Here is a 27,999-nt window from a genome sequence, read left to right as displayed (position 1 = left end):
TTTTTAATTGTATTTAATATTTCTCACTTTGATAACCGAATAGAGTACACTTAGGTAAATAAACCGAGGGATTATATTCCATATTTACCATGCCCGACCTTGTAAGGGCAGGTATCCGCCACATTGTTGTTGATGTCCATTAGAAATAAAATTATTTTGGTTTCTGTATGCCATTGCCAAGCTATTCGACATCAAAGTATTATTGCAAGGTTGCTGTAGCATAGCAACATTAGAACCTCCAACAGTCCCATAACTAGCAAGTAAAGATGAAGATGTGTCCGGTGAGTGGGAGTTGGGAGCGTCTCCTGTTATAAGATTGAGACCACTCGAAACATTTGCAGTTACCGAAACAATTCCAGTATTAGTATTTCCACTATTTGCTGAACCGGTATTATTGCCTGCTGATGTCGAATTTGTTCCATGCTGTTGCGATTGACTTGAACTGTTATTTCCGGAGCACGGTTTACCGTCTTTCACAAGTACAGGAACAGCAACTCGTCTTGGTGAGCTTGCAGACTAAAATAAATAAAAATATTGCTTATAAATTTTACTTTATAATATTTAAGGTACCAGAAAGACATTTTTGGAATATAAATTTTTGGTTTGGTTTTTAAGGTTTAAAAATATGCTCTTTTTTTATGTAACATATTTAAATTCATTAAAACGCCAATAAACCAACTTAATGACTAAAATCTAAGAGAAAGGCTTCCAGGTGGTTGATGTGAGCTGTGAAGTGTTCGTTCCATCGGCTCGAGTGACGGTTGACTTGTTAGGGCGTCATTTCTGATGTACCAGTCCGCATTTGCAAACATGAGCAGCGCCCGGTTTCGAACTATTTGAACTTTCATGACATTCATTCACTTTCATATTTGAATGCAGTGGGTCATTGAGTGGACCACAATCGATTGAGTAGCTACACTTTGTTTCCAAGGCTGAGCTTGCTCGTTGGCTTGGGCAGCCAGTTAAGCTTCCTAAACTAAGCTCGACAAGTGACGGCTTATCCTGAATCAATCTAAAGTACTGCACCTGGGAAGGATCTGTCCTCTCGATCAGAAGTTACAGTGTTGCGACTTGCTTCCATTTATAGAAATGTTCCATATCTTTGACAACTTGCCGTACGTTTCCAGATATTTCTGGGTGAGACATGAATCTTCGATTCGACAGCGTTGGTTGCGAAAAGCGTGACCCGTTCATTACAAAGATCTGAAGTAAACAGAGTATAAAACACTACCCTGAGGAACGCCAGTACGAACACTTCTCATGTTTGACCTCGATCTTGATTTCAGGAAGAGAAATGGACCAGTCGGGATTAGTGGTTTCAACATAAAAGGTAAGCCATCAGCCACATACGGTCAAAGGCTTCCTTAACATTAAGGAACACAGCAGAACAGTAGTGCACGCTTTCAAATGAATTCAAGATTTGCTGTACAATTCGATGCGCTTGCTCTGGGGGTCCATGATGACGCCTAAGCCCAAACTGGTGGGCGGGAATGGCATCGTGCACGATTCTTACTCAGATTATTCTGCAAAAAAATATTCTCTCGAATGTTTTCGAGAATGTGGCTAGGAAGCCTTTCGGTCGGTATGACTCAACAAGGTTATCCTGTGTTCCTTGCTTCGGTGATATCCATTGATAGGGGAAGTGGTGGATACGTAGCATTGAAATAAAAGAACAAGTATTAATTTTTTAGGCAAAGCCTACTACTGTCAATAATGCGTGGATAATGCGTGCGTCCTCCTATAACAAGATATTTGACATTTTAACTGTGAACGGGTATGCGAGTGCTCTTCCGCGTGTTGTTGCGTTTCTAGTCCCCAAAGACGATGGTAAACATTCCCATCGATTATGAACTCTGTTCCCAGTTCGTCGATTAGTTTATCAAAGCCGTCAGCAGAACATTGAACATTTGGTGGACAATAGATAGAAGCAATGGCTATTTCACCAAGTTCGGTTTTAACTTTGACTTTGACACATTGAACATTTTGACTTTGCAGAACTGTTAACAGACAGGATTTAATTAAAATTGCACAACCACCGCGTTTCCGATCGGCAGGATGAGTTGCTTGATATGATACCCATGTAGTTTGTAGTACGACCATTGTGTTTCGTTTACAAACACGATATCAATATTATTATCTTTGTTCTGAGCTGCAGCTCAAAGGCTTTGTTGGAAAGTCGGCGTTCCACCCACTAATTTTGAAGCCGGTTTGAATCATGGTTGGTCATGGTTAATTAAAAGAAGTCCAACGAGTGCTTGAGCAGTGCCCTAAGATCTTTGGGCAATAGTTTTGAGGTAAGGCCCATTATCGACACCATCATTTGGAATAGCTTGTCAATCTGAGTAACGAGGACCGACAGTCTTTTATTGGATTGCAAAATATTTGCTCCTAACGGTGCCATTGCTGGTCATTGACCAATTTGGTGCGAGTTGCGTGTCTGTTGGGATGACTCGTGCTGGTGATCTGGCTGCTGTTTTGTTGAGGTCTTTGTTGTTGTTGTGAGTTTATGTTGACGCAGCTGACTTTGCTTCTTATTGCTACTGCCCATCGGGAAAACTGTTGACTGCAGGAAAGTCATAGAAACTGGTTCGGACTGGGGACGACTAACTTAATCTTGGTTGTAAACACAGACGGCGTTAACGTGTGATCTCGGAGCCAAGCTTGGTGGATCACTGGTGAGGAGCGATGCTGCAATGAGATGTAGCACTTTTGCACTTTGTGTCTGCTTACAAACGACACAACCTCTATAGGTGGCTGTATGGTTTCCGATACAGTAAATACATTTCACTGGGTGAACATGTTTTAAGCAGGCCTACAATCCGCGTCTCAGGCCACATCTGACGCAGTTGGAAAGCTTGTGGCAATGATTTTTGGTGTGTCCAAATGCTTGGCACCGATGGCATTGAATGATATTATCATTTTTGAAAGAGAGTTGAACCCGTTACCTACACAGTGTTTTAAGCTCGTTGACTTCCTTGTTATTAGCTGCCGGTTACAATTCAACAACGACGAACTTGGTTTTTTCGAAACGGTTTCTAGGTCTATTGACAAATCGAACCGTGTATGACATTTCAGGGAGTACTTTGGCGGGTTAACCATTGAGTCTGTCCGTCCGAAATACTGTCTGCATAAACGCTGATCTTCAAAGCCATCATATAGATGTATTCGTCCTAGCGCGTTTTTGTACAGGATCATGGATTCCAAAGCCCGCTCTAAATGCAATCGAAAAATACTCTGCAACCCTCACAGACCTATGCTACCCAATGACGCGGACTGTCTCAAACTCGCGCAATTTTTAAAATATATGTTATGGTATCAAATGTAATATTTTCATATTTTTTTACATTAATATTTTTATTATTATTATTATATTATTATTATTATTATTATTATTATTATTATTATTATTATTATTATTATTATTATTATTATTATTATTATTATTATTATTATTATTATTATTATTATTATTATTATTATTATTATTATTATTATTATTATTATTATTATTATTATTCTTCTTATTCTTATTATTATTATTATTCTTCTTATTATTATTATTATTCTTATTATTATTCTTATTATTATTATTCTTATTCTTATTATTCTTATTATTCTTCTTCTTCTTCTTCTTCTTCTTCTTATTCTTCTTCTTCTTCTTCTTCTTCTTCTTCTTCTTCTTCTTCTTCTTCTTCTTCTTCTTCTTCTTCTTCTTCTTCTTCTTCTTCTTCTTCTTCTTCTTCTTCTTCTTCTTCTTCTTCTTCTTCTTCTTCTTCTTCTTCTTCTTCTTCTTCTTCTTCTTCTTCTTCTTCTTCTTCTTCTTCTTCTTCTTATTATTATTATTATTATTATTATTATTATTATTATTATTATTATTATTATTATTATTATTATTATTATTTTTTTTTTTTTTTATTATTATTATTATTGCGAAATCTGAACGACCGAGATTGTATTTTATCAAAGCTCTTCTGAATAACGAACTGCAAGTCCTTAGTCCTTTGGTCGACCCTCCGCTGACGCCGGGAAGCGGCCAACACCAAAGTCAATGTGAAATTTGGCTGGAATAGAAAATTGGGGGCATTTTCTGTGGATATAACTGGAACAGCAACTCTCTACAATCACCAAATAGAGCTGCAATCTTTACGAATATATCAAAACCAGGTGTTGGATTTATCGTAAACCAACGCTCCAAGCTCTACCTCTCTTTTATATGGAGATATTATTATTCTGGTAAGCTTCAATGCTGATCAGAAGCTTCCTCTTATGCAGCGTTCTTTTTTTGTGGAAAGTCTCAGCTGTGCGAAGGACTTGTGTCGCTCTACCAAGTGTGCCCAATTTTATGGATTCTGCGTAATAATTTCACTCAAGGATACATCTATTTTTTATTATACCTGAGTAACAGGTAGAGTAACCGACCATATAAAGTTCTTGATTATTCTTGATTAGGATCAATAGCGGGGTCAATCTGGCCATGTAGTCGGTCTGTATGAACGTCGAGATCTCAGGAACTATAGAAGCTAGAAAGTTAAGATTAGGCATGCAGATTCCAAAGACATAAATGCAGCGCAAATTTGTTAAATGACGCCCACACAATTAAAATTTGTTTTGATATTTTCACGCCCACACTTTTAAACCATTTTAAGTTTTTTTTTTATTTTATTATTTTATTTCTAACGATATTCCAAATAATGTTGAAATTTCTCATTCGCATTTCCACTAGCTGAGTAACGGGTATCTGATAGTCGGGGAACTCGACTATAGCATTCTCTCTTGTTTTTAATTTAAAAAGAAAAAATAGTTCTGTCTGGTTTCTATATGCTATAACATTTTCTGATAACTGGTTTAATAAATTGCATAATGCAGGGCCAATAACTATAAAACTCTTGCTTAAATACATTTTAATATCGTCTCGCACCACTTTAAAAAGGTGGTTCCGCATACCTTTATGTTTACAAAGAATTTTTGTATGTCTGATCCTGTCGAACGCTTGCCGAATATCCAGGAAACCATAGAATCCACTATCCACTATCCACTTTGGCACTCATAAAAGATTTACTGGAGTTCGGTCACCTTGTGTGATACGAGCTGGTGCTCAGAGATCGCATTTTTTACCCTCGGTCCTTCCAGAAGTCTTGATAGCATGCATCGCTCAAGGATTTTATCAAATCTAGAGAACAGTCTTATCGTACACTAGCCTTCGTCCGCACATTTCTATGGTGCGTGGCTGCGTTTTAGTTAATAAGTAGACTAAAGAAAAGTCGCTCTTGACCATCAAACGATTATGCAATCATGTCCTGAGGCCTTTCGATATATAATCACATTTGATCACATTTTTAGTTTCAATAAGTGTTATTAGGGGAAATGGTCAGGACAGTTGTTGTATACAATCCATGAAATTTTGTTTGCAAATTCTAAACATTTTTATTCTATCGAAGGGCGATGCTTGCAAAGCCAAATCTTTTTTGTGGTGAAATTGAAATGTATTTACTCCTGTACTATGTTTTGTTTAAACATTCCCAATTAGATTTACAAAGTTATTCCTTACAAAATATATCACTTCTTGTCTCGAGCATACGAACTATTTGGCCAAGAATGGGCGGTCTACTTTCAAGTATCAAGTACTTTGTGTGACATTTTATATTGCGATCTAGTTATGAGCTGTCATATACATAGCTAAAACCTGTTATAGTAAACCGTGATGAAAGCCTGTCTATTTCAAATACCAAAGATAATAAAATTGTACATTTCTATTATTATATTAATGCGTTTTTTTGTACGAAGCAAAGAACAAGTTATATAAATCTGTGATGTCCACATAGAGATCGACGTATTTACTGCTCTATCAATCGTTTCTATATTTTTTCCCTCATATTCAAAGTCAAAATAAAACGAAAGAGTTGCACTTTCTCGGCGTTAAAATGTTTTTGACTTTCAGAAGAAAGGCGTCAATAGATTCCGCATACTTTATTTAAACTTTCAAGCTCTTTTGGTCGAAGAGAACAATAGCAGCTGGAGCACTCCAGTAACACTGGTGCAGGAAGGGCAAACTCCAAATCAAAGATGCCTATTGCCGCACATCGAAGGTTTTTTAGGTGTACTACAGGAAACATATTTCTGATTTAAAAGACGCATTTTGCTAGAAACAACTGGTAACTAAAAGTTGTGAAAAGAGGGCGCATACAGATTGCTAAACCAGTCTACCGTCATGCCATTTGGCTTGTGCAAAGCCTCACAAAGAATGTGACGACTAATGAATAAAGTTATACCGGCCTGCTGGTATGTTCAACTACCTTTGAAGAATATATGTTCAGCGAGCTCAGTTATTGCTTACAGCCGCAAACTTACAGTACATGTAGATACGAGTCAGTTAGCTATAGGCCTGGCTAAATATATAGGATATATTTTAGGAGCATCTTTTTAGGATGCATCTGCACAAGCGATGCACAAATTCAGGCTATAAGAGACTTTCCACAGCCAAGCTCAAACCCTAAATTTATGGACATAAATGGGTGGTGCTGGAGATTCATTCAAAATTACGCTCTATACATGATTGTCTGGAGGACGATCGCATCAACACATTTTTAATGTTTTGGGATGCCCCTAACTACTAGCCGAAAGCTGCCGTGTATCGTACGGCTCTAAGCATGGAAAAATCGATACAATATAGGAAAGCAGTAAAAAAAACTGCTAAGGAAGTTCGTTTTGATCGATTTAAGAGTGACAAATAGTCAGAATTTGAGTTAATACGAATATTAGATACCTGTTACTCAGCTAGTGGAAGTGCAAACGAGAAATTTACAAATTTTCTGAAATATCAGTAAAAAGTGGGGAAAAATAATAAAACGAAAAAAAAAATAAAAAAAATTTCAAGAGTGAGGGCGTGACAGTTTTGGTCGGTTTGTGGGCGTTGAGTGGGCGTGGCATACATTTGCATTTGCATAGCATACATTTTGGCAAATGTATAGAAATTTACAAGATATATTCAAAATGAAAGAGTATCACAATTTTTTAAATTGTGGGCGTAGAAGTGGACGTGGCAAAAAGTCTGCAAAAATCTGTAAAAATTTAAAAAATATACAAAAACAAAAAAAATTACACATTTTTCAAAAGTGTGGACGTGACAGTTTTGGGCGGCGTATGGGCGTTGGAGTGGGCAACATTTGGAAACAAACTTGCGCTGCGTCTATGTTTGTGAAAACTGCATGCTTAATCTCAACATTCTAGCTTTTGTAGTTCCTGAGATACGGACAGACGGACGGACGGACGGACAGACGGACATGTCCAGATCGACTCGGATATTGATCCTGATCAAGAATATATATACTTTATATGGTCGGAAACGTTTCCTTCTGCCTGTTACATACATTCAGCGAGTATAGTATACCCTTTTACTCTACGACTAACGGGGAAACCAAAAGAGAACTTGTTATTTGCCCTTATTATACCCGTAAACGCTTAAAATAGATTTGTTGAACGTGTATATCTGTATGAACATCAAGATTTCGAGAACTAAAAAGCTTAGTTAAGACTAAGCATGAAGATTCTACAGACGCCAACGCAGCCCAATTTTGTTTCAGAAGATTGTTGAGATAGATTGTTGAAGACACCCGTTTTCTAACATTCAAGGAACTTGATAATAGCGTTTTTCCTTTGCTTTATTTGGTTTTGACAAAAACAAAATTAATTAGGATCATCCAATTTTGGATATTATCCAAAAATTAGGGTGCGCATTACCTCAAAACTAAATCTATAAAATAATTCTAATATTAAGCCAAAATGGGCGATTTCTTTAATAACGAATTGATCTGCTTTTAGGACACAATGGACATTAGTGTACTGTTTGTTTTAGAATGTTGTCCTACCCACTCTACCGACCCCGAACAATGAATTTTGAAGAATATATTTTCTTAAATCTTTTTTTTTGTCTTGCCAAATCATTTTGGGCACGCCCATAGGCAGCCAAAAACTGTCGCAATAAACAAAACTGTCACGCCCATCCTTAAAAAAAATTGGTAATTTGTTTTTTAATTTTCTCACTTCTCAACTCGACTACAGCATTCTCAGCATTGGGCTTGTAAATTTCTATCGATTTGCCAAAAATTGTTTTTGATTTTGCCACGCCCACTCTGCCGCACACAAGCTTTACAAAAAAATCTACATTTTTTTTTAAATTTTTAATTTTATTTGCAATTTTTACCGATATTCCAGAAAATTTTTAAATTTCTTTTAAGCACTTCCACTAGCTGAGTAACGGGTATCTGATAGTTGGGGAACTCTGCATTATCTTGTTTTTTTCATTTTTCATAGGGTAGTCAAATTTTAATTCTATTTTAATCAACTAAAACAATAAACGGCAATAAAATACAGAAAAATTAATATCAGTATAAACATACACGACTTAAAAAAAATTTGGCAATATTTGTGAGGCTAGATTTTTATATATAATGATTGTTTACCTGATTATGTTGATTTTGTTCAGCCATTGCTTTTTCTTTCGCTTGTCTTTTACATTTGTATCTGTGATTTTGGAACCAAATTTTGACCTAAAAGTAAAGAGAAATTACAAAAACTATACTAAAACAGCAATCAAATCGCACAGAAAACGTTCCTGTAAAACTGTTGGTATTGTTGCAGATCCTGAATATAGAGCGTAGACTTTTACAAAGAGTCGTTGAAAATTATGTAACATCTAGAAGGAAGGTTTTCCAACCCTATATATATTCTTGTTAAGGATCAGTAGCCGAGACGATCTACCCATGTCCGTCCGTCTTTCCATCTGGCCGTCCGTATAAACGCAGTGATTTTTCGAACCATAACAGCTATATAGTTGTGATTAAGCTGTTCGAAACTGTCATGCCTACTGTGGCGACCGTCACTGGTAGGCGGTTAGCAACACGAGGAGAGCCGATATTAAAAGTCGCGGAACAGGAGGGTTACGGCACTCTAGTGCGGGCAGTTGAGCGGACCGGTGGCGCGTGTCAATTATTTACTGTGCATTCCAAATAAAGAGCATTAATGAACTATATAACCGAAACATTTTTAAATGTTGGGTCGTATTATTATATGTTTAGCATTTTGATATTATATACAAAAGATTTCAGACATTTATAAGAATTCAGAAACAATATATGAATTCAGAAATCATTTATATTTATAAGAATTTTATGATTTCATCCTCGCACTCCCAATAGCTCAATAACGGGTATCTGATAAACAAGTAACTCAAATGTAGCGTCCTATCTTGTTTTCTATTTTGGATTTCGTTATTTTCTTAGTTAAAGAAAACCCCACTTCTATAGGAATTAATTTAATACCTTAAAGTTTTACTTTAATTACACTTTTTTTCAAGTGTACATGGATAGGGCACAAAATGTATTAATTATGATGCACATATTGAAAAAATGTTTAAGTTTATAATTCGCACTCCCACTAGATGAGTAACGAGTATCTGATAGTCAATGTAATCGACTAATATTTATTGAATATATAGTCTATTGTCTACGAAATCTTTTTAATCAGCTCGGAGGTAATCATATTTTGGAAAATCTTATTCATATTGTGGAAAGTCCGGTCGTACATGACCAGGTCGTACAACACCGTTATGAGCCCACGCAGGATATATATCTTATCTTTTTGGGATGGTAGAGGTAACATGCTGATCGCCAGCTTTATTAAACTGTAATGCTCTATTTAATAGATATTCTTATTAAGTGCTTTTTGGGGGGTTTTCTTTTTCGTTCGATATTATGGGGAATCTTTGTGCTCATACTATATGTATGTTGTTGGGAAGGCGTTCTAAAATGCTATGTGCGCTATATAACTTAAAACTTGTCTAACTTTTTTATACATATTGGTACATTTAAAAAAAAACGACCAAACATATTTTTTTTCCTAAAAGTGTTTAATTAAAGCCCTTTTTAAATCTTCTATAAATTATATTTATTTGATTTCTGTAAAAATTACTACCCTTTTTTAAGAAATTAATTTTTAATGAGTGAATCAAACTGCTGTTTAAAACTGCTGCATTAAAATTATCCCTATTTAGGAAATACATTTTATGAGCGAATCAATCTGCTGTTTACGGTCTTGGGCCCATTCAAATTATTCAAAAAGGTTTTTATAAGAAATTTGTAGTTCCTTAAGGTTTCAATGTACATATATACTTATCAAGATGTGAATGTTGATAGTAAGTTTATGCGAACGACTTCGTTTATTGTCTCAAAAATGTAGATGGAAGTAAAAAGTAGGTAAAGAGTAAAGTCATTTATCGCCACATAAGTTTATATCAGGACCTTTGCATATTGAAGGTGTGAACGTTATTTGTTTTTGACCACGTTAGCGGTATTCTTATTTAACAAAGCAAATTCAAATTAAAAACCAATCTGAAAGGAACTGGCCAAAACCATTATTAGAAAGTGTGGGCGTGACAGTTTTGAAAACTAGTTTTTCACCGTTAATGTGAAATCGGTAATTTCTTCAATAAATAAAGAGAAGCTTGAACTGTCAAATTCTCACATAAAATAATTGCGAGGGACTTTTTAAAATATTTACCTATTTTTGAAATATTTAAGCCATGCCGAGTGTAATTCTCATAACAATGAAGTGTGCCAACCGTCCACATGCTTATAGAATTAAAAGTTTTTTTGTTTATCTAACCAATATAAGCCCATTTATACCATTGCAGTTATACCCATGCTTTTTGTTTGCAAAGCAGCAAATGAGACATTTGTGACCATATGAAGTACGTACATTCTTGATAGGCATCAACAGCCGACATGATAAACTATGTCCGTTTTGTCGCCTCCCACTTTTAAAACTGTATAAAACATTCGGGTAACAATTAAAAATTATAGCAAATAAATCGTAGTTTCGTTGTTTTTCATAATGAAATTTCCTTTTTCGGAAAGGATCGGTTCTTTTTTAAAATTTAATTCTGGTATAAATTTGATAAAAATCTTATTACTGCTTCAAGATTCCTTTATTGTAAAATTTCCAATGTTCTTCATGAATTTAATGAATGAATGAAAATTCGAACAATTTTATAACTAAGGTACTTTACTACCTTTACATAAACACAATACCCATGCCCATTACTTAGGAAGAGCATGATCAAACAATGGCTAGTTTTAGGGGTGTGTTTCATTGTCCATTAATGCAGTTTTATCTTTCAAAAACAGAGACTGTTGTGAGTACACATATTCTGTTTGCTTTATTCAAGGGTAATCAAAATCCATGGTCATGGGGGTATTCATTGAAGAAAATTTCCGCAAAATACCTCAGAAGGGTGACAATACAATTCAAATGTTTTTATTGTTATAACACGTCGCATCTTGAACCTTTTGTGCAGACCGCAAAAGTAATTGCTTAACCTAATGACAATTATGTGTTAAGTGGTAGGCATTGTTTGTATCACACCCCTACATCTCTGGGGTATCTTTAAACACGTCTACCAGTGCATTACATATTTCCAAAATTATGTAAAGATACTTAATAAATGAAATAGCTTGATCTATGTAGTAAGTGATCCTAATCAAGAATATATGCTTTAATGTGTTTTTACCAATTAATTTATTTATAGCGAGTACTGGATGTAATAGGTGGTATAAACAATGTGCCCCAAAATAATTTTTCTCTCAATTTTATAATAAAATCTACTCATAATATAAAATTATATATTGGCCATATTGACATAAATGGAAAATTGTTTTTAAATTTAAATGGTAAGGTAAGCATCTATTTATAGCGTTTAGTTACCGTGTTTTAGGAAAGTTATTAGTAGCAATGAAATACTAATGATTGTAAAGCTTGCATAAACGTAAGCTTGTCAAGGGTAATTATTTTTCGACTTACACCCAAATTGTAGAATATTTGCAATTCTATTAGATTGCCTTGAATATTGTAAGGCTCCGAATGTAATAATTCATTTTAATTTTTTAGTGTAATTTAATCGCTCAATTTAACACCTAGTATGTACAATACTACTACAACTATTTCAGTAGAGCACTGAATATAAATATTCGTGATCAAGTTCGCTAGCCAAATTAATCTATTATTCGGTCTGTCCTTCCGAGTGCCTGTCTGTCCGCCTAGATGGACGTATAGCGTTTCTGACAAGCTTTTTTTATTTTCCGATCTATAGCAACTATATAGTTGTCCGAAATAAACTTAAAAAAATAACGAGTATTACAGATATGTATATTTGTATCAAATTCATTTTTCCGATAGTTCCGTTTAAATATGATCCGAGTCGTTTCGACTTCAAAAATACCTGCAATAAGAAGAATACCTTTTGAAATAATTATCAGAAGATAGCCTTAAGGCCCTGTAGTATGGCGAGCAGAAACTGGCTTAAAAATAATATACTATGTTCAGCCTTATACATATTTCTAGGTGGCCAAGATACGGTCTCAAGGGATAAGTCAAAATACATAACTATTAAGAACTCAAATCTTAACATGGGCATTGTAAATAAAAAGAGAAATAGCAACTAATGCTTTAGATCCCGCTGTGGCTGCGACATTAGTTATGCATTATTAAAACTTATTTTCAGATTTGATTCAAACAAAACGCAGCGGTCTATCGAGAGGGCTTGATAGCTCAAGAAATATATCAAATTATATTTTTCTTGAACGGTATTTAATATTCAACAAGAATTTCAAAAGTGTGGCCGTTGCAGTTTTAGACGGTTTGCGGTTATTACAGTGACCGTGGAAAAATCAGGAACGAGATTGCACTGTGTCTATGAGTTCCAGAGATTGAGCCATTCATACGGACAGAGAGACTTGACTATTGATCCTGGTCAAGAATATACATACTCTATATGGTCGGAAACGCTTCCTTCTACCTGTTACATACTTTAATTTTATTATTAATTTTAATTATTATTTAATTATTTTAATTATTTTACTTATAATACGAACCTAGTATACCCTTCTATAGTGTGCCGAAATCTAGCAACCGTAGTCTAGCGTTAAAACCTATAAAAGTAAATAACAAGAACTGCTTTTCAACAGACTATAATTTATTTTGGTTGAAGCTTGCCTTGGTCAAATACAAAAACCATACCCCATCGAAAACTAATCGATAACGCTACTTTTAGCATGTTTTAGATATAAATTATAAAATATATAAATTAAAAAAGTCAAGATCTTATTGAAGTCGAGAGAAAGAGTCAGGCACATTGGCATACACAATTTAACATCACATTTAACGCACATTAGAAGTAACCTAAATTATTTTCGAAATAGTTTCATAGTTGCATATTTTAGTCCAGTATCTGTTACTTAGATAAGACATACTCGTATGTGGAGCCTTGCAAGCAGTAAGCGACTTATTTACGAAGTTTGTGTTAGCGATTGCGCACAAGTCACCTGAGCCAGCTATCTCAAAACTATTTAATAAACTTTTAGTTACCCTTTAATAACTTTTTCATTTCGGACGCCTGATAAAAATGCCTAACCTAAGAGAGCATTTTTAATTGCAGCGTACAGAATAGAAAGGTTATAGAAGGAGTTTATTCAATATAATGTAACAACAAAGGTTTTTTAATAGAAATAATTTTTTGTCACGAGATTTGTAGGCTTTAATCTGTTAAAGGGTGTTTTGGTTCATGCGAAATTCATATGGTATATTTTCTAAATGTTTATTTCTACACTACCGCCTTTTCCAAACAACTTTATTTCTTGAAAGTCTTGGTCCTTTTAATTTAGGGGGTTTGAATTGATATGATCGGTTGATTGTAAGTTATCGTGTAAAAAATAGTAGGTACCTTCGCGCACCCTTCTTATGCGCTACGGCTCTACGTGTACTGCTGACCACTCATAATTTAATGCACTCGTCTGACATTTCTTGTGTTTTTATAAAGTATTTATAGGGTTTAACTTACCTGTGTAGGTGTTAAGTGAATAAGACTAGCCAGGTGTTCTCTTTCCGGCGCGGAAAGATATCTCTGCTGTTTAAATCTTCTTTCCAGTTCATACACCTAAAATTGATTAAAAATAATTGAAATTAATTTAAATGTTAAGGAAGTGACTGATATAGTTAAGCTGACTCTTATTCTGCGAGTAACAAATGTTTATGTAGTGGGGTGCAACTTATCTCAAGCCAAATTATAAATAGACTAACCCAGCATAGACCATGTCTAACTTCATAAACAAGAGAAAATGCTGTACTCAAGTTCCCCGACTATCAAATATTCAGCTATTGGAAGTGCGAACGAAAAACATTCAACATTATCTAAAATATCGGTAAAAAAAAGAGACGGAGACAAAAAAGAATATAAAAAAAAAATTTTAAATTGTTTTAAAGTGTGGGCTTGACAGTTTTTAGCGGTTTGTGGACGTTAGAGTGGGCGTAGCAAAAAGTTTTATTGGCAATCCGATAGAAACCCAAAAAAGCGTTGCAGTTTTGTACGGCCTGTGGTCGTTAGAGTGGGAGTGGAAAAAGTTTTTGGTAAACAATATAACTATTCAAGACTATTAAAAAAATAAAAATAAAAAAAAAAAATATTCATTAAGACGGGACATTGTTTGTTATGTTTCTTGGCAACACTTCCAGAAACAATCCTGTGTAACGTTTAAGCAAGTATTGTAATATAAATATTCTGGAATCCTTGTTTTGGAAAACATCCAGAAGCGTTTCACGGAATGCATCCAAAAGCTTTTCAAATGCGTTGCACGGAGAATGTGAAAAACTCTCACGGCCTACAAAATAGAGTAGTACTTATGGAACACCTTCCCCACTCGAAAAAGATTTATGAAAGTACGTTTTACGGAATAATTCCATTTCCGACTGGGTTGCTTTTCGTAGAAATGTTTTCCACGTAAGAATGCACACAGATGTATGTATGTATGTATGCTTGCTTACACACTTATCATTTAATTTTAAATGTAATTTTCGAAATATACATAAATAATATATAAATGTAGGTGCATATTCTGGTAGTGAAGCAAGATGATTGACAGAAAAAAATATAATGAAATAACTTTTTGTAGGTGCCCGGAGGCTTCAAGATCAAACTCCAAGTTTTAAAAGCCTTGTCAGAAGCACGAGCAAGGGAATTCCGGTATGTCCTTAACAAGGTCCATATGTTTTTAACTTGTTTAGATTAAATTAAATTTACGAGTAATGTGTTTTGTTGCATAGTATTTAGTATTAGTTAAATTATTGATTATATATCTTTAAGAACGTAATGAAAAAAGGTATTTTTTGAGATCGAGATAGGTTCGTCTGGAAAATCGGTTCTTCTCCATAGCGAACTGATATTTTCTTGATATCGATTCAAAATTATCGATAGACAATTGAAACCAGCTGGTTTTTAGATGGAATATACTCAAGTTGATATCGTTGAGAACGTTTTTTTTTCTGTGGGGGTTTTCTTCGTGGAGTGTGCAAAAAGGTGTTGACATTTATACAAGTTGACAAAAAAAAATAAAAAATGCAAAAAAAAATAAAAAAAAAGCGTGGAAGTAAAAGCTTGTGGGTGTGAGAGGGGGTTTGCTATCTTCTGAAACAAATTTGTATTGCGTCCGCGTCACTAGAATGCTTAATCTCAATTTTAATGGTTTCAGAGATCTCGATCGGATCGTGATCATAATTAAAACATTCTCTACAGTCCAGTTCCCCGACTATCAGAAATTTGGAAAAAAATAAGAATATTAAAAAAAAAAATAAAATTAAATAAACGTGTGGGTGTGACATTTTTGAGCGGTTAGTGGGAGTTGAAGGGGGTGCGGAAAAAAGTTTTAAGATCAATCAAAAAATTTTACAAAAAAAATGTGTTGTCGTGGCCGTTTGGAGCGATTTGTGGGTGGTAGAGTGGGCATGGGCACATTTTTGTTTTCAAGCGGTGGGCGTCAGCCCACTCTTTCGAAAAATTCGAAATTTTTTCTTTTTTTTTTAATTTATATTATATTTTATATTTCCGTAGATATGCCTAGAAACTATTTGCACGGCCACTCTAACGCCCCGAACCGCACAAAAATGTTACGCCCACATTTAATACAAATTTATTTTTATTTTATTATTTTTTTCCAATTTCTAATGTGAAATGTAAACATTTCTCGTTCGCACTTCTACTAGCTGAGTAACTGGTATCTGTTAGTCGGGGACTCGACTATAGTATTCTCTCTTGTTTCTTAACGAAATTACATTTTTCACCCCGCACTCCCGAATTATTTACATACCCGTTATATTTTTCGCTCAATAATTAATTTTTTACTGGGTGTAAAGCAAGGAAAAACCCTTTTAAAATGTTTGGAATATTATAATGAAAAATGTATTTTTTATTTACCATGCACTTGACGACTTGGAGGCTTGAATAAATACAAATAATATTACGATTTTTTATTTAAATTGAGCAAATACTTGTTTGCTGGTGCAGTACTTTTCTTACTGCTGTTTGGTAAGCGCATACATACATATGTATTTGAACAAATATATAAACACACGGATATAAAATCGTATGTAAGGGTACCTTTGAAGAGGTAGACAAATGCAAACTGTGCAATACAGTTGTACACTTTTGTTTCATAAAATGTATTATAAGGGTTAATTTCCTAAAAGCATCAAGTCATTCTTGGCAATCAAACGTTTTTGTCATATAAAATGTTCCTGACTGTACCTCTAAGATTGTACATTTTCAAGAAAGAAAAGAATCTAAGCAATGCATATTTTTAATACGGATGATTTGTAAAATTAAACAATCTGAATCCATTTGTTCTTGGTCTGAAAATTGAGATTTTAAAAAGAGGGACGGAATTATAGCGACTCCTACGCAGTGAAAGTAATGTTCTCAAGCGTCAAAAACTTTAGAATATCCATATTATCCGTCTAATAACTTTAGGATATACATGTATCAATCCGCCCGTTCGTTTCTACCCTAACTCAGTTCTGAAGCTATCAGCATGAAGCTTTGCCAAAAATGTCTATTATTTGCAGTTATGAGAGGGAAGATGTAGAAATGGGAATGGGTCGGACCGGAGCACTTTATGTCATAGCTGTTATAGAAGTTTCGGAAAATACTTGGAAAAAATTTACCATCGGCGCTTTTGATTATACAGTGCTTTTATTCACTTTGTGTATATGAGCTTGTACCCTTTACTCGTATATTAGATTCGTTGAAATGGAACAGGTACAAAAAAGCGTTTCCGACCCTATAAAGGATATATAATATTCGGAGTCGATCTCGCAGTCTCTTCTTAAGCATGCAGATTAGGTGACCCCTACGTGTGCTATGTTTCAGAATGTTGCCACGTCCACTCTAACGACCGCAACTGCCACGCCCACAATTTTGAACAATATTTTGATTTTTTTTCCTTGCCTTTTAAATTTCTAGCGACCTTTTCGTTTTGGTTATGGTAACATATATATTAAGTAGTATACAACTGTTTATGTGCATTTAAAATTCTTTTTTTTACTATAAATAAACCTTTGCTTAGAAATGTATACGATTACAAATGACACTGAACTAGGCTGCAGATGTTAGATGCATTAAGAGTTTATATATTGTTTACAATTCAGCAGAGTGTTTAAGTAACCGTGTTCGAAGAATTCAGACTTTAAAAATGATCTTAGTTTAAAATTCATTCATATAAATTAGTAGTTTATTTTAAGATATGTAACTCTCCGTAAAACGTTTTGTTTTACTGTACATAAAAATGTTAAAGGCAATGCAAGTTGACTTCTTCCCTTTTTGTAAATATTTGTGGTTTTTGATAGTAGCAAACTAATGAAGTTAATACCAACCTGGGCTTGTGTAAACAAAACCCTTCGCTTTCTTCTTTGTGCTAAAGGAAACTGTAGCGGTTTTGTATCGCTCACACTGCAAGCTGCTAGTCCACTCATATTTCCCATATGGCTCATTGTTCCACTGGCTGATGAACTCATTAGGCGTGATACTGAAATATTCAAAAATATTGCTCATTTATGTATTTATGTTTTTTACTATTCAAAGGCATAACGAAACGAACCCAGCTAAATTAAGAGAAATGCAGATACAATCGGAAAAAAAACTTTGAGATCGGAGCCCTTTGTGAAAGTTTGTTGTAAATAGCTTTAAAAATGAAAGGCTAGTTCGCGTATAAATGGACGTTCATGGCAATATCAACTCGGCCATTGATACTGATCATTAATATATACGCTTTATAAGGCCGCAATTGTCTTTACTGCGTTGCTAAGTTAACACTATCTGCACAGGCTTAGCCGCCCTAAACTACCACCCCCCCCACACTTTAGAATATTCCATTCTATTGTTTGTCAGGCCAAATTCTTTCGAAAAACATTTGTATTGATTTTTTTGCTTTTAATTTTTTTTATTGAAAACATCTTCCTTTTGGGAGCATTTTTTGAAAACTAATAATTAACTAAAAAAGTTAGAAAGTTGAGATTAAGCATGCATATTCCAGAGACATTGACGATGCCACGCCCACACTTTTGAAATAAGTTTTGATATTTTTAAAGTTTTGTTCTTGTGAATTGCTATCGATTTGCCAAAATACGGCTTGCCACGCCCACGCTAACGTGTAAAAATGTGTGGAAATTGTTTAATTTTAATATTTGTCTTATATATTTCTATTATAGATTTTGTTCTTGTTTTAATTTAAAGCTGTATAGATCTTTCAATTCCCTAACTATAAGCGGTGTGTCCGTCCCAAAAATAACCGAACTTTTTGGATATAAAATAAAATACACATTATATTATTATCTTTGAAAGTTATTATTTATTCAAAATAGGTTCCATTTGACTCAACACAACGTTTGGAACGATCAACCAGTGCATGTATAGATTTTTTTATGTCATTTATAGAAATGTTCTTCAGTACCTCGGTTACTGATGTTACGGTTACGGCTGCTTGAATGGCTGGGATATCATCAAAAAATGCTCCCTTCATCTTGGTTTTCAGTCTTGGAAATAAAAAATAGTCACATGGTGATAGATCAGGCGAATACGGAGAATGGTCGATGAGACAAATCCCTTTTTTCATTAAAAATGAGTTATTTTTGGGACACACCGTGTGTGTATTCAACACATTTCCGTAAAAATGCACGTTAAAATGTATTACGAAATAAAAACAGCGCCTTTTCCAACTTCAGAACAACTAGTCATTTTCGAGAAATTATTTTAAGAGTATATAAGCCGTTGGTCATGCCAACATTTTTATAATGCAAAAAAGTTCGAAAATGGTATCGCAAGGGTATACCGAACTACCGAACGTAATAATTCTTATATAATTGTTTTTACTTGAAGGCCCCAACCAAGTTAAATTATTTAGAGATCTGAACTGACTTTTAATCAAAACTTAAAAGGGAAAGTTGTAATAGTGGTGATGAGTGAAAAAAGGTTCCTTCTTATGTAAAAACACAAATGTTGCAACAATTAATAAACATTTTAATAATACAATTTTAAATTATCCACAACCGTGACTTTATTATTCTAAGTTTTTAGCTTTTATTTCTAATGATTTTTGTATTTATTCTTGATAAGGTTTGCAAGTTTTAAGAAAATGTGGGAACTTTCAAAAGTGTTATATCGCTCACGGGCATCTTTTCAAAACTATCTCTCTCTTGCTTTTACATATTATTATGCTACTAATTAACATTTCATATTTATAATTTATAAAAATATAAACAACCATTTTAATGCTAGGTGAATATTTTATGTAATAAATATGTCTAACACATTTTGGCAACACCCCCAAATTCCCTAGTATGTAACGTCTTAGCTTTTGTTAATTGTTTGTTTTTTACTCGTAGAGTAAAAGGGTATACTAGATTCGCTGAAATGTATGTAACAGGAAAAAGCATTTTCGACTGTATAAATTATATATATTCTTGATTAGGATTAATAGCCGAGTCGAACTGGCATTGTCCGTCACGGCCACACTTTGAAAAATTTGATATTTTTTCATTCTTGTATATATTTAGTAAGTTTCCAACGCGCAGAAACCGGCCAAAACTCTCACGCCCACACTTTAAGCATTTTTTTCATTTTATTTTTTTTTCCCCAATTACTATCGATATTCCAGAAAATGTTGAAATTTCTCGTTCGCTTTTCCCCTAGCTGGGTAACGGGTATCTTATAGTCGGGGAACTCGACTATAGCATTCTATATTGTTATAATTAAATACTTGGAAACTTTAAAAACAATTTTTTGTATAATTTTTTTTAGAAAAATAAATATTTTTGAAAACCATTACACGATCATTAAAGCGCCGTTTTGCAGTTAGAAATAAATAATTGGAAAGTAACCAAATTAAGTCAAAGTTGTATATGTCAATGCGTGAACAATGTGGAAGCAAATCTGTTATTATGCTGTTTTTCCTTCAAACGGCTAAAGAGTGTAACTAAGAGGGTTATACTCTATTTCAGGTAAAAAGGCGATCGGAAAAAGCAATTGAATTTAAAATAATTTCGTTGTCATTGTTTACTTTAGAAATGGAAAGATGATTGTTGATTTTTGCTTTTATGACCCTACTCCCAAAGAGGTTATTATTGTTGAATGGTAAATAAACACAAAAAACCTTATTTGAATGTGTGTATGTTTGTATGAATATATTTTTGGTATGGATCTCTGTATATAAATGTATAATTGCTTATATAGGTGTATATGCGCTTCCAAGAAAAATAAAATGCAGTTCATTTACTATAGATTTTCAACGACCAACGCCAGGTAAACCTTGATTTACCCTTTTACATTTATTTTAAGCTAGTCTGATGTATACGATGACTCAAATAATATCAGTTTCGTTACACCTATGAAGAAGAGTTTTTGTACACCTATGCCGAATTATTTTATTTTTGTGTAGTGATCCGTCTTTTTTTTTCAAAATAAGAAAATGAAATCAAATAGGTTTTGCTATACATATTAATAGGTTGTATGCAATTGATCGATACAGCAACTTTGTATTAAACATTAGACTCTGATTCAAAAGGATGCATATTAAAAATTCTTTTGCTTTATTTATAAAGAAAAATTATTAAAGAAATATAGATAATAACAATGACAAAGCTTTGTAAATATTCATCATTTACGATTAAAAAAAACATTAAAAACGCATGCACTGATATTTAAAAAAAAATTATTTTGTTACTCTTGTTTAAAGACAATTTTATAAACAAAGTTGGTTTTTTTAATTCTCTAATCTTTTCATTCATCCCTTTTGGGAAGGGGTCAAAATCATGTGACTGGTAGATGAGATGAGATGAGATGAGATGAGATGAGCCTTACTGCTCGTAAATGGTATATATTCTTCAGATCAACTCATATCTGGCCATGTCCGTCGAGATAAAATACAAAGTTTTGACTAGGAATGACAATTCTCAGGACGCCTTTGAGTCGTGTCGTAAAAATGTGTCATGCCCACTCTAACGCCTACAAGCTGCCCAAAGCCATTAATCGTATACTATATGCTTGAATCGTTGTAAAGTGTACCAAGCTATCTCTAATAAGATAAGCTAAATCTATTAACACACATGCACTAGAGAAGACGCATGTCAATTTTCAGAAGATTTCCACGCCTACCCTAAATATCACAAATCGCCCAAGCCTGTCAACCCTCAAAACTGACGCCCATAAATGAAAAATACCAATTAAATGAACAATTTCTCCTTCACACTCCTACCAGCCGAGAACTGGACGCGAATCTGATAGTCGAGGATATCAACTATAGCGTTGTTTTTGGCAAATCAATAAAAATTTAAATCAAAAAAAAAAAAATTGAAAAAAGTGTGGGTGTATTTGGGCGGTTTATGGACATTAGAGTGGCAAAATCAAACTTCCGCTGCGTCTATGCATATGGAATCTGCTGGCTTAATCTCAACTTTCTAGTTTGTATAGTTCCTGAGATTTCGCCAGACAAAGAACAGAACAACATTTCTATAATAGGGCAAACTTTTATCTTAATAATATTTTAATTTTTACGGCAAAACAACTAAAATGAGTTTAAATGAGTTTATAGTCGTATCGGCAGCAGCATAGGTGGAAAATAAATGTAATTTAAAGGTAAATTAAAGGTATACCCTTTGCTCGTGCTTTTTTGTTCTCATTTGTATACGGATCTGATTTCTGGATTTCTGAGTCTAAACATCACATTTGCAGTATTCGAAAAAAGCTTTAATGGTCGTGGCACAGCCAATTCTTAAATTCTGGCTGATTTTATCAGGCCTCTTGAAACTTTTGTTTATAAACTTTGGCATTTTGCACGTGAAAAGCAAAAGTAATAAGAGATATATAGATAACTTTAGCGCGCTATTGGCAGAAGCAGGGCCTATTCACTGGTGTTATTGAAGAAAATAGCGAAAATCACGAAAAAATTACAGATTTTTAGACCGAGGACGTTTAAAACTTTTTTCGCCTATGGTCGTTAAAGAAAAGAGGGATCTATCCGGAAAAGGAAAAAATCGCTAATTTGTTATTTTAAGTAAAAGAAACTGGTACTAAATCCCAAAAATCAATTGATGTGTAATAAAATTATCGGTAATGTAAATCCATAAAACATTTCGTACATGGGGCCTTACTTACTTGCAAATCTTGGGTCGTTTGCTGTTGATCCGTACCATGATGCAGAGCTTCTCATGTCAGTATAGTGACCAGCCAGAGACAGGTTATCGGTAGGTCCACAATAGGTCTGTACACCTGGGCTATGATATAAGGTTCCCATGGCGTAAGGATTGGCCATAGTTGATGTAGTTAAAGTTCCAGGAGAATTTATACTGCTGCTACTAGAGTTTGACCTGAAAGAAGTTTACAGTACTATGTAATATTTTCTTACATTATATGTCTATTAAGAAGTATTAACATTTAACATATTTTGATTTATTTAAGTTTTACTGCACTGACTATTTTTTATAATATATTTATAGATTCGTTTTGACCATATTATAGTTTTTTTTTATATGGAACTTGTTTTATATATGGTGATTATAGCCGTTACTCGTAGAGCGAAAGGTTATATTCGATTCGTTGAAAGTTATGAAATAAAAGGGTTTCTGATTCTATTAAGTATACATTCTTTATTAGGAATTGAGGTTACTTGGTCATGCCTGTCATGATCTTTGGAACTATAAAATCAAGAAAGTTAAGATTAGGCATGCAAATTCTAGAGACAGACGCAGCGTATGTTTACGACCATAAAAAGTCGTAAAGACCATATAAATATTCTTGATCAGGATCAATAGCCGTCTGCCCATATGAACGTATCGATCTCAGGAACTACAAAAGCTAAAATGTTAAGACTAGGCATTGCAACTAGACACAGCAAGTTTGTTTTCAAATGTTGCAACGCCCACTCTAAAGCCCACAAATCGCCCAAAACTGTCACGTTGTAATAATATATTTTTAAATTTTTGTAAAAATATTCAAAAGTTTTAAAACTTTTTAAATTTACAAGATATATTCAAAAATGAAAAAATCTCAGGAACTACAAAAGTTACAATTTTGGTATTCCAGAGACATAGACGCAGCGTAAGTTTTTTTCCAAATGTTTGAAACCGCACACAAACCGCACAAAACTGCCACGCCTGCCCTTTTGAAAAATGTGATATTTTTTAATTTTTTATATATCTGGAAAATTTTCTATGGTTGCCAAAAACATTTTGCCACGCCCACTCCAACGCTCACAAACCGCCAACCACACACTTTTAAAAATGTTTAAAGTTTTTTTATTTTATTATTTTTTTCCGCAATTTCTTCCGATATTCCATACAGTTTTAAAATTATTCTTTTGCACTTCCACTAGCTGAGTAACGGTTATCTGATAGTCGGGAAACTCGACTACAGCATTTTCACGGGTCCTCTATATTTTTGAGAAAATATTCATTAAATCACTTTTGAAGTCATTTACATGGCATGTTAATATGTGAAACTTCTAAAGTACCACAGAAAAGATTGTCGTTTACGTTTTAATGCATAGCATAATGATGGCTTGACAATGAATTTAATTTAATTAATTAAAATGATTTATTTACTCTTAATATGTTCCTTATTTATTTGTTTTTTTGTATTTTTTTGTTGTATATAAATATGAAAAACTGCGTTTATTTTTCGGCGTTTATTTTACGGAATTTTGGAGTAAAAATTACTTCAAACTGATTTTCTATGAATACATGCATTCAAAAATAGCAAACTTTTCAAAAAGTTTATAAATCTTTTAGAAATTGCCACAAGCATTTAAAAAATTTGCGTAAATGACGTCACAACCTTTTGTCTCTTTTAAAGTTCGTGATAGACAAATTTTTTTAAATAAGGAACTTTTTGTTTCTATTTAACAACATTTAATGGCTTAGGACAATCTTTAAAACGTGTTTATTGTACAACGAGGTAAATACAATAATAACGCATAGAATGTAAAATTTATTTGTTGAGCATATTGAATTATTTGTTGCCAATTTAAAACTAAAAAAATAATTTTACAGTTATACATTTTATAATTTTTAATATTTTCTTCATTTAGATTTAATTCAAAACGTTCTATCAGATAACCGCAGCTAGTGGGAGTGCGAACGTTAAATTTGTTTTCGAGCATCGTCAGAAATGGACATACAAAATTATACAAAGGAAACAAATTTTTTAAATGTCGTGGTGATGTTTTTGAGCGGTTTTTGGGATTTAGAATGGATGTTGCTAAAATGTGTTTTGTATACCGATTGGCAAGACAAAAATTAAAACGAAACAAACACAAAATATATTTTAATAGTGTGGGCGTGACTGTTTTGAACGCTTTGTGCACGTTAGGTAGGTGTAACTAAAATCTAGCTGCCAAATCCTTTATTGTTTCTGATATCTTTACGTTTATACGGACGAACACCCGGCTAGACGGATGACATGGTCGAATTAACTCAGCCATTGATACTGATTAAAAATATATGTATGTATATATGTAGTTTATATGCATGGAAACGATTTTACATACTTTTCAATTAAATTTGGGAACCCTTTTAAAATATGAGTAAAGAGTATAAATATGTATTTGAAATATAGAAAACAGATTTAATTTTCGTTTTAGTTGCTCCGTTCAATTAAAATTTGAAAGTTGAGTTCAAAATTAAAACCAGACTCTTTTTTAGTTTATTAGAATTAAAGAATAATATATTTGGATGTTAAAAAATATATAGAATACGTTAAACAGTTTGAAAAAAGAAACGAGATTTTATGGACATCTTAAATCTTTTTTTCAAGCAACTAACGATACGAAAATGTGATAAATGTCGTCGGAAAGGTACACACAGAAAATCGTACACAAATAGCGAAGAAACCTACGGAAATCAAAACTGACTAAATTGATTGTCAAAATAAGGACTTCTTGCTTTTAAGGGAGGCTTTTTTTCTAGTCAATTGTTACAAGTTATTGCCTAAGATTAGAGTGAATTCGTACATCCTTAATCCTTAATTTACAAATCAAACACCTCTTAACGAGGTAAAAACTAGTAATGATGGCACTTGTAACGTACAATAGTACTGATTTCAGCTTTTAGGAGGAAGAATATTTTAAAGTCGTCTAAGAAAATACCATATTTAAAATTACCTATTTTTTGTTATTAGTTTTTTTGCCACACATGCTGGTATACCATCTCAACGATAAATAGCAAAAGTCCCGAGACCCTGGTGTTCAGAAGTTATAGGCGTACGAAATTGAGCTATTTTTTGTGGTTTTCCCGGTAAACTAGTGGATTTTTCGAAATGTGGTAAAACTGAAGTTCCTCATATCAAGCTCCAACATAAAGCTGTACTAAACCAAGTGTAAATTTTTAATTTCTACATTTTTTCATTTATAATATGCAGCTGGGTGCATGTATATGTTTTTGCATGTACATATATAAATGGAAAACAATTTTAATTAATTATGTTAACTGTATGCTTAAAAAACCTGCCTTATTATACCCGTTACTTGTACAGTAAAAAGGGTATACTATATTCGTTGAAGAGATGATATATTGACGTCGAGATCTCGAGCATGCAGATTCTAGAGACACCAACGCAGCGCAATCTTATTTCAGAGGATTGCTACGCCCATCATAACGTCAACGAAGGACATTTATTGAGGAAATTTTTAAATAACACAGGACATTAGTTAAGGTCACACTTTACCTTAAATTTAAGTCAAAAAGTCGTTCCTAATATTAAAGGTAATTTTGAAACTTTTTAAGCAATGCTGTTTTCTGGAAGTATTTACGACGCCGAAAACTGCTTGATTTTCTGGGACTTAACAAGTTGTGGAATAACGCAAATATATTGTAAGGATCTACTTATATTTACCGAAACGGAGATGGTGGATTTCCGTTCAGTTCCAGTTTGCGATACGACTCTTCAATAGGACTTAAGATATCGGTCACGCTAAAGGGTGTTGAGTGATTGCTATTAAATAAAGAACTCTGATGCTGACTATGCAGATTATGGAGGTGGTGAATACCAGAAAGGTTGTGGTGATGATGTGCAACCGCTGCCGCGGCTGCTGTAGATACGGTATTTTGTGTCGATGTTTCGTTTGTATTTAATTTGGTAGAAGTATCCACTTGATGGTGCTGGGAAATGGCAGTAGGTATCAGTATGTCCTTTGGAGATAAACTCATAACCAAATCTTCTTCATTTGGGGCGGTTACAAAATATTGATCTCTATTAATTTGTAGTTCTCTATAAGATTTTTTTTCAATTTTTGATGTGTGCGATGACATGCGTAATAATTGTTTAACAAGTTCGTAGTAGGGTTTTACCGCTAAAATACAAAAAATATATATTAATACAATTTCTTTTATTAATTTGTCAACTTTTTTTGTTTCTCTTAGGAAAATAAACTGAAATGAAAAAAATTATTTAAAAAGAATAATAATAAAAAATATATTTTAGACTGTAGAAAATGTTCTATATAAAATCGTATATAGCATCGTATATAATCGCCATTTGCGACTATTTAATGTATTAGGAAAGCCGAAACTAGCTTGAAATCCAAATTTTTACAACGGTTACTAAAGCATACAATAAGTGAACCCAAAAAACCAAGTTATTGCGATCGGAACTTAACTTAAACGTATAAAGAAAACGTTGACAGAAAAAGTTTGTAGATCATCAGATTGAGGGTGCTAGAGTTTTTTGCAGCTAGTGCCTTAAAATGTACTTGTTTGGGATGCATGCTTTATTACAACACTCTGGAAAATGACATCTTGTTCACAAACACAACCAAACTTAAACTGAAGGAAAATAGCCTAAAAATAAACTGATTTTTGTTTATTCAATTTTATTGATGCTTAGCTTATACCGATAATTTATTATGCCGAAAATTTCCGATGAGCTTTAAATTTGTAAACTGCCAGTTTCCACTAAAATTGCTGTGGGCTGTATTAAAATTTTTAATGTTGAGTAAAGCATCAGTTATCAGCATAAATAAACTTTCAATAAACCCAAACACAAACCTCCTTAAATGCTAAAATTATGAATGCTTAATTTAATGTATACATCGTGCCAAAAATAAACGACACGTAAATATGTTAATAACTAAATAAATTGTAAGTGAATAAATAGATTTTATTAGACACGATAAAATTTGTAGAGTTTCAGGCTTGTATATAATAATGTGTTGTTCTTTTATAATTTTTTAGTAATTCGATTTCACTCACTTAATTGTATTTCTTTTTATGCACCTTAATTTAAAAATACAATGTTCTATTAAATTTAATTCGGATGGGAGTTATTTGAGATCTACTTTTTAAAGACGATTTATTCACGATATTTTTATTGCCAAATGACATAGAATATGTAAAATCTGATTCTTGTTTCTTTAGCACAATATAAGTATGTATGTAAATTACAACACATAGAAGCTCACGTCAGTGAATTTATTATGAATATCCACTCGACACGATTCCGTCAAATGAAATAAGAGGTCTGAACAGTACTGACGAGTACTCCTCAGATGGCTTCTGGATAGCCCTCGAATAAGTTTTTCCTATTAACGATGACTTTGTGCTGTGTTTGGTACTGGCTACATACTTAGGTGAATAAAACAA

General features: G+C 33.4%; 1 protein-coding gene across 2 annotated transcripts; it reads right to left on the bottom strand.

The window, feature by feature from the left end:
• Positions 1-27,956, bottom strand: LOC6544440 (homeobox protein Nkx-2.1). Of its 2 annotated transcripts, XM_001973774.3 has the most exons (7): positions 27,610-27,956; positions 26,255-26,711; positions 22,523-22,734; positions 17,749-17,900; positions 13,889-13,984; positions 8,460-8,546; positions 1-516 (listed from the first exon to the last, which is right to left on the bottom strand). In XM_001973774.3, the coding sequence occupies exons 2-7, from the start codon at positions 26,668-26,670 to the stop codon at positions 85-87; spliced, it is 1,395 nt and encodes a 464-aa protein (XP_001973810.2). In that variant the 5' UTR covers positions 26,671-26,711; positions 27,610-27,956; the 3' UTR covers positions 1-84. The 2 variants fall into 2 exon arrangements, with proteins under 2 accessions (XP_001973810.2, XP_026833496.1); XM_026977695.1 differs by lacking the exons at positions 1-516; positions 8,460-8,546 and adding an exon at positions 11,923-12,271.
• Positions 27,957-27,999: the final 43 nt, after the last annotated feature.

This window comes from Drosophila erecta, unplaced genomic scaffold, assembly GCF_003286155.1.
Source record: "Drosophila erecta strain 14021-0224.00,06,07 unplaced genomic scaffold, DereRS2 tig00000021-arrow-pilon, whole genome shotgun sequence".
NCBI classification, from domain to species: Eukaryota; Metazoa; Arthropoda; class Insecta; order Diptera; family Drosophilidae; genus Drosophila; species Drosophila erecta.
The sequence above is the reverse complement of the archived record's forward strand: the minus strand, read 5'-3'. Positions and strand labels throughout refer to the sequence as shown.

Bases quoted from the DNA above. Each gene is read 5' to 3' on its own strand.
- LOC6544440 (XM_001973774.3), bottom strand. From the start codon at position 26,670: ATGTCATCGCACACATCAAAAATTGAAAAAAAATCTTATAGAGAACTA. The intron at 17,901-22,522 runs GTAAGTAAGGCC...TGAATATTTCAG, and splicing joins AAACGACCCAAGATTTGCAA to TATCACGCCTAATGAGTTCA. The intron at 8,547-13,888 runs GTAAGTTAAACC...CTTTACTTTTAG, and splicing joins TTCACTTAACACCTACACAG to GTCAAAATTTGGTTCCAAAA.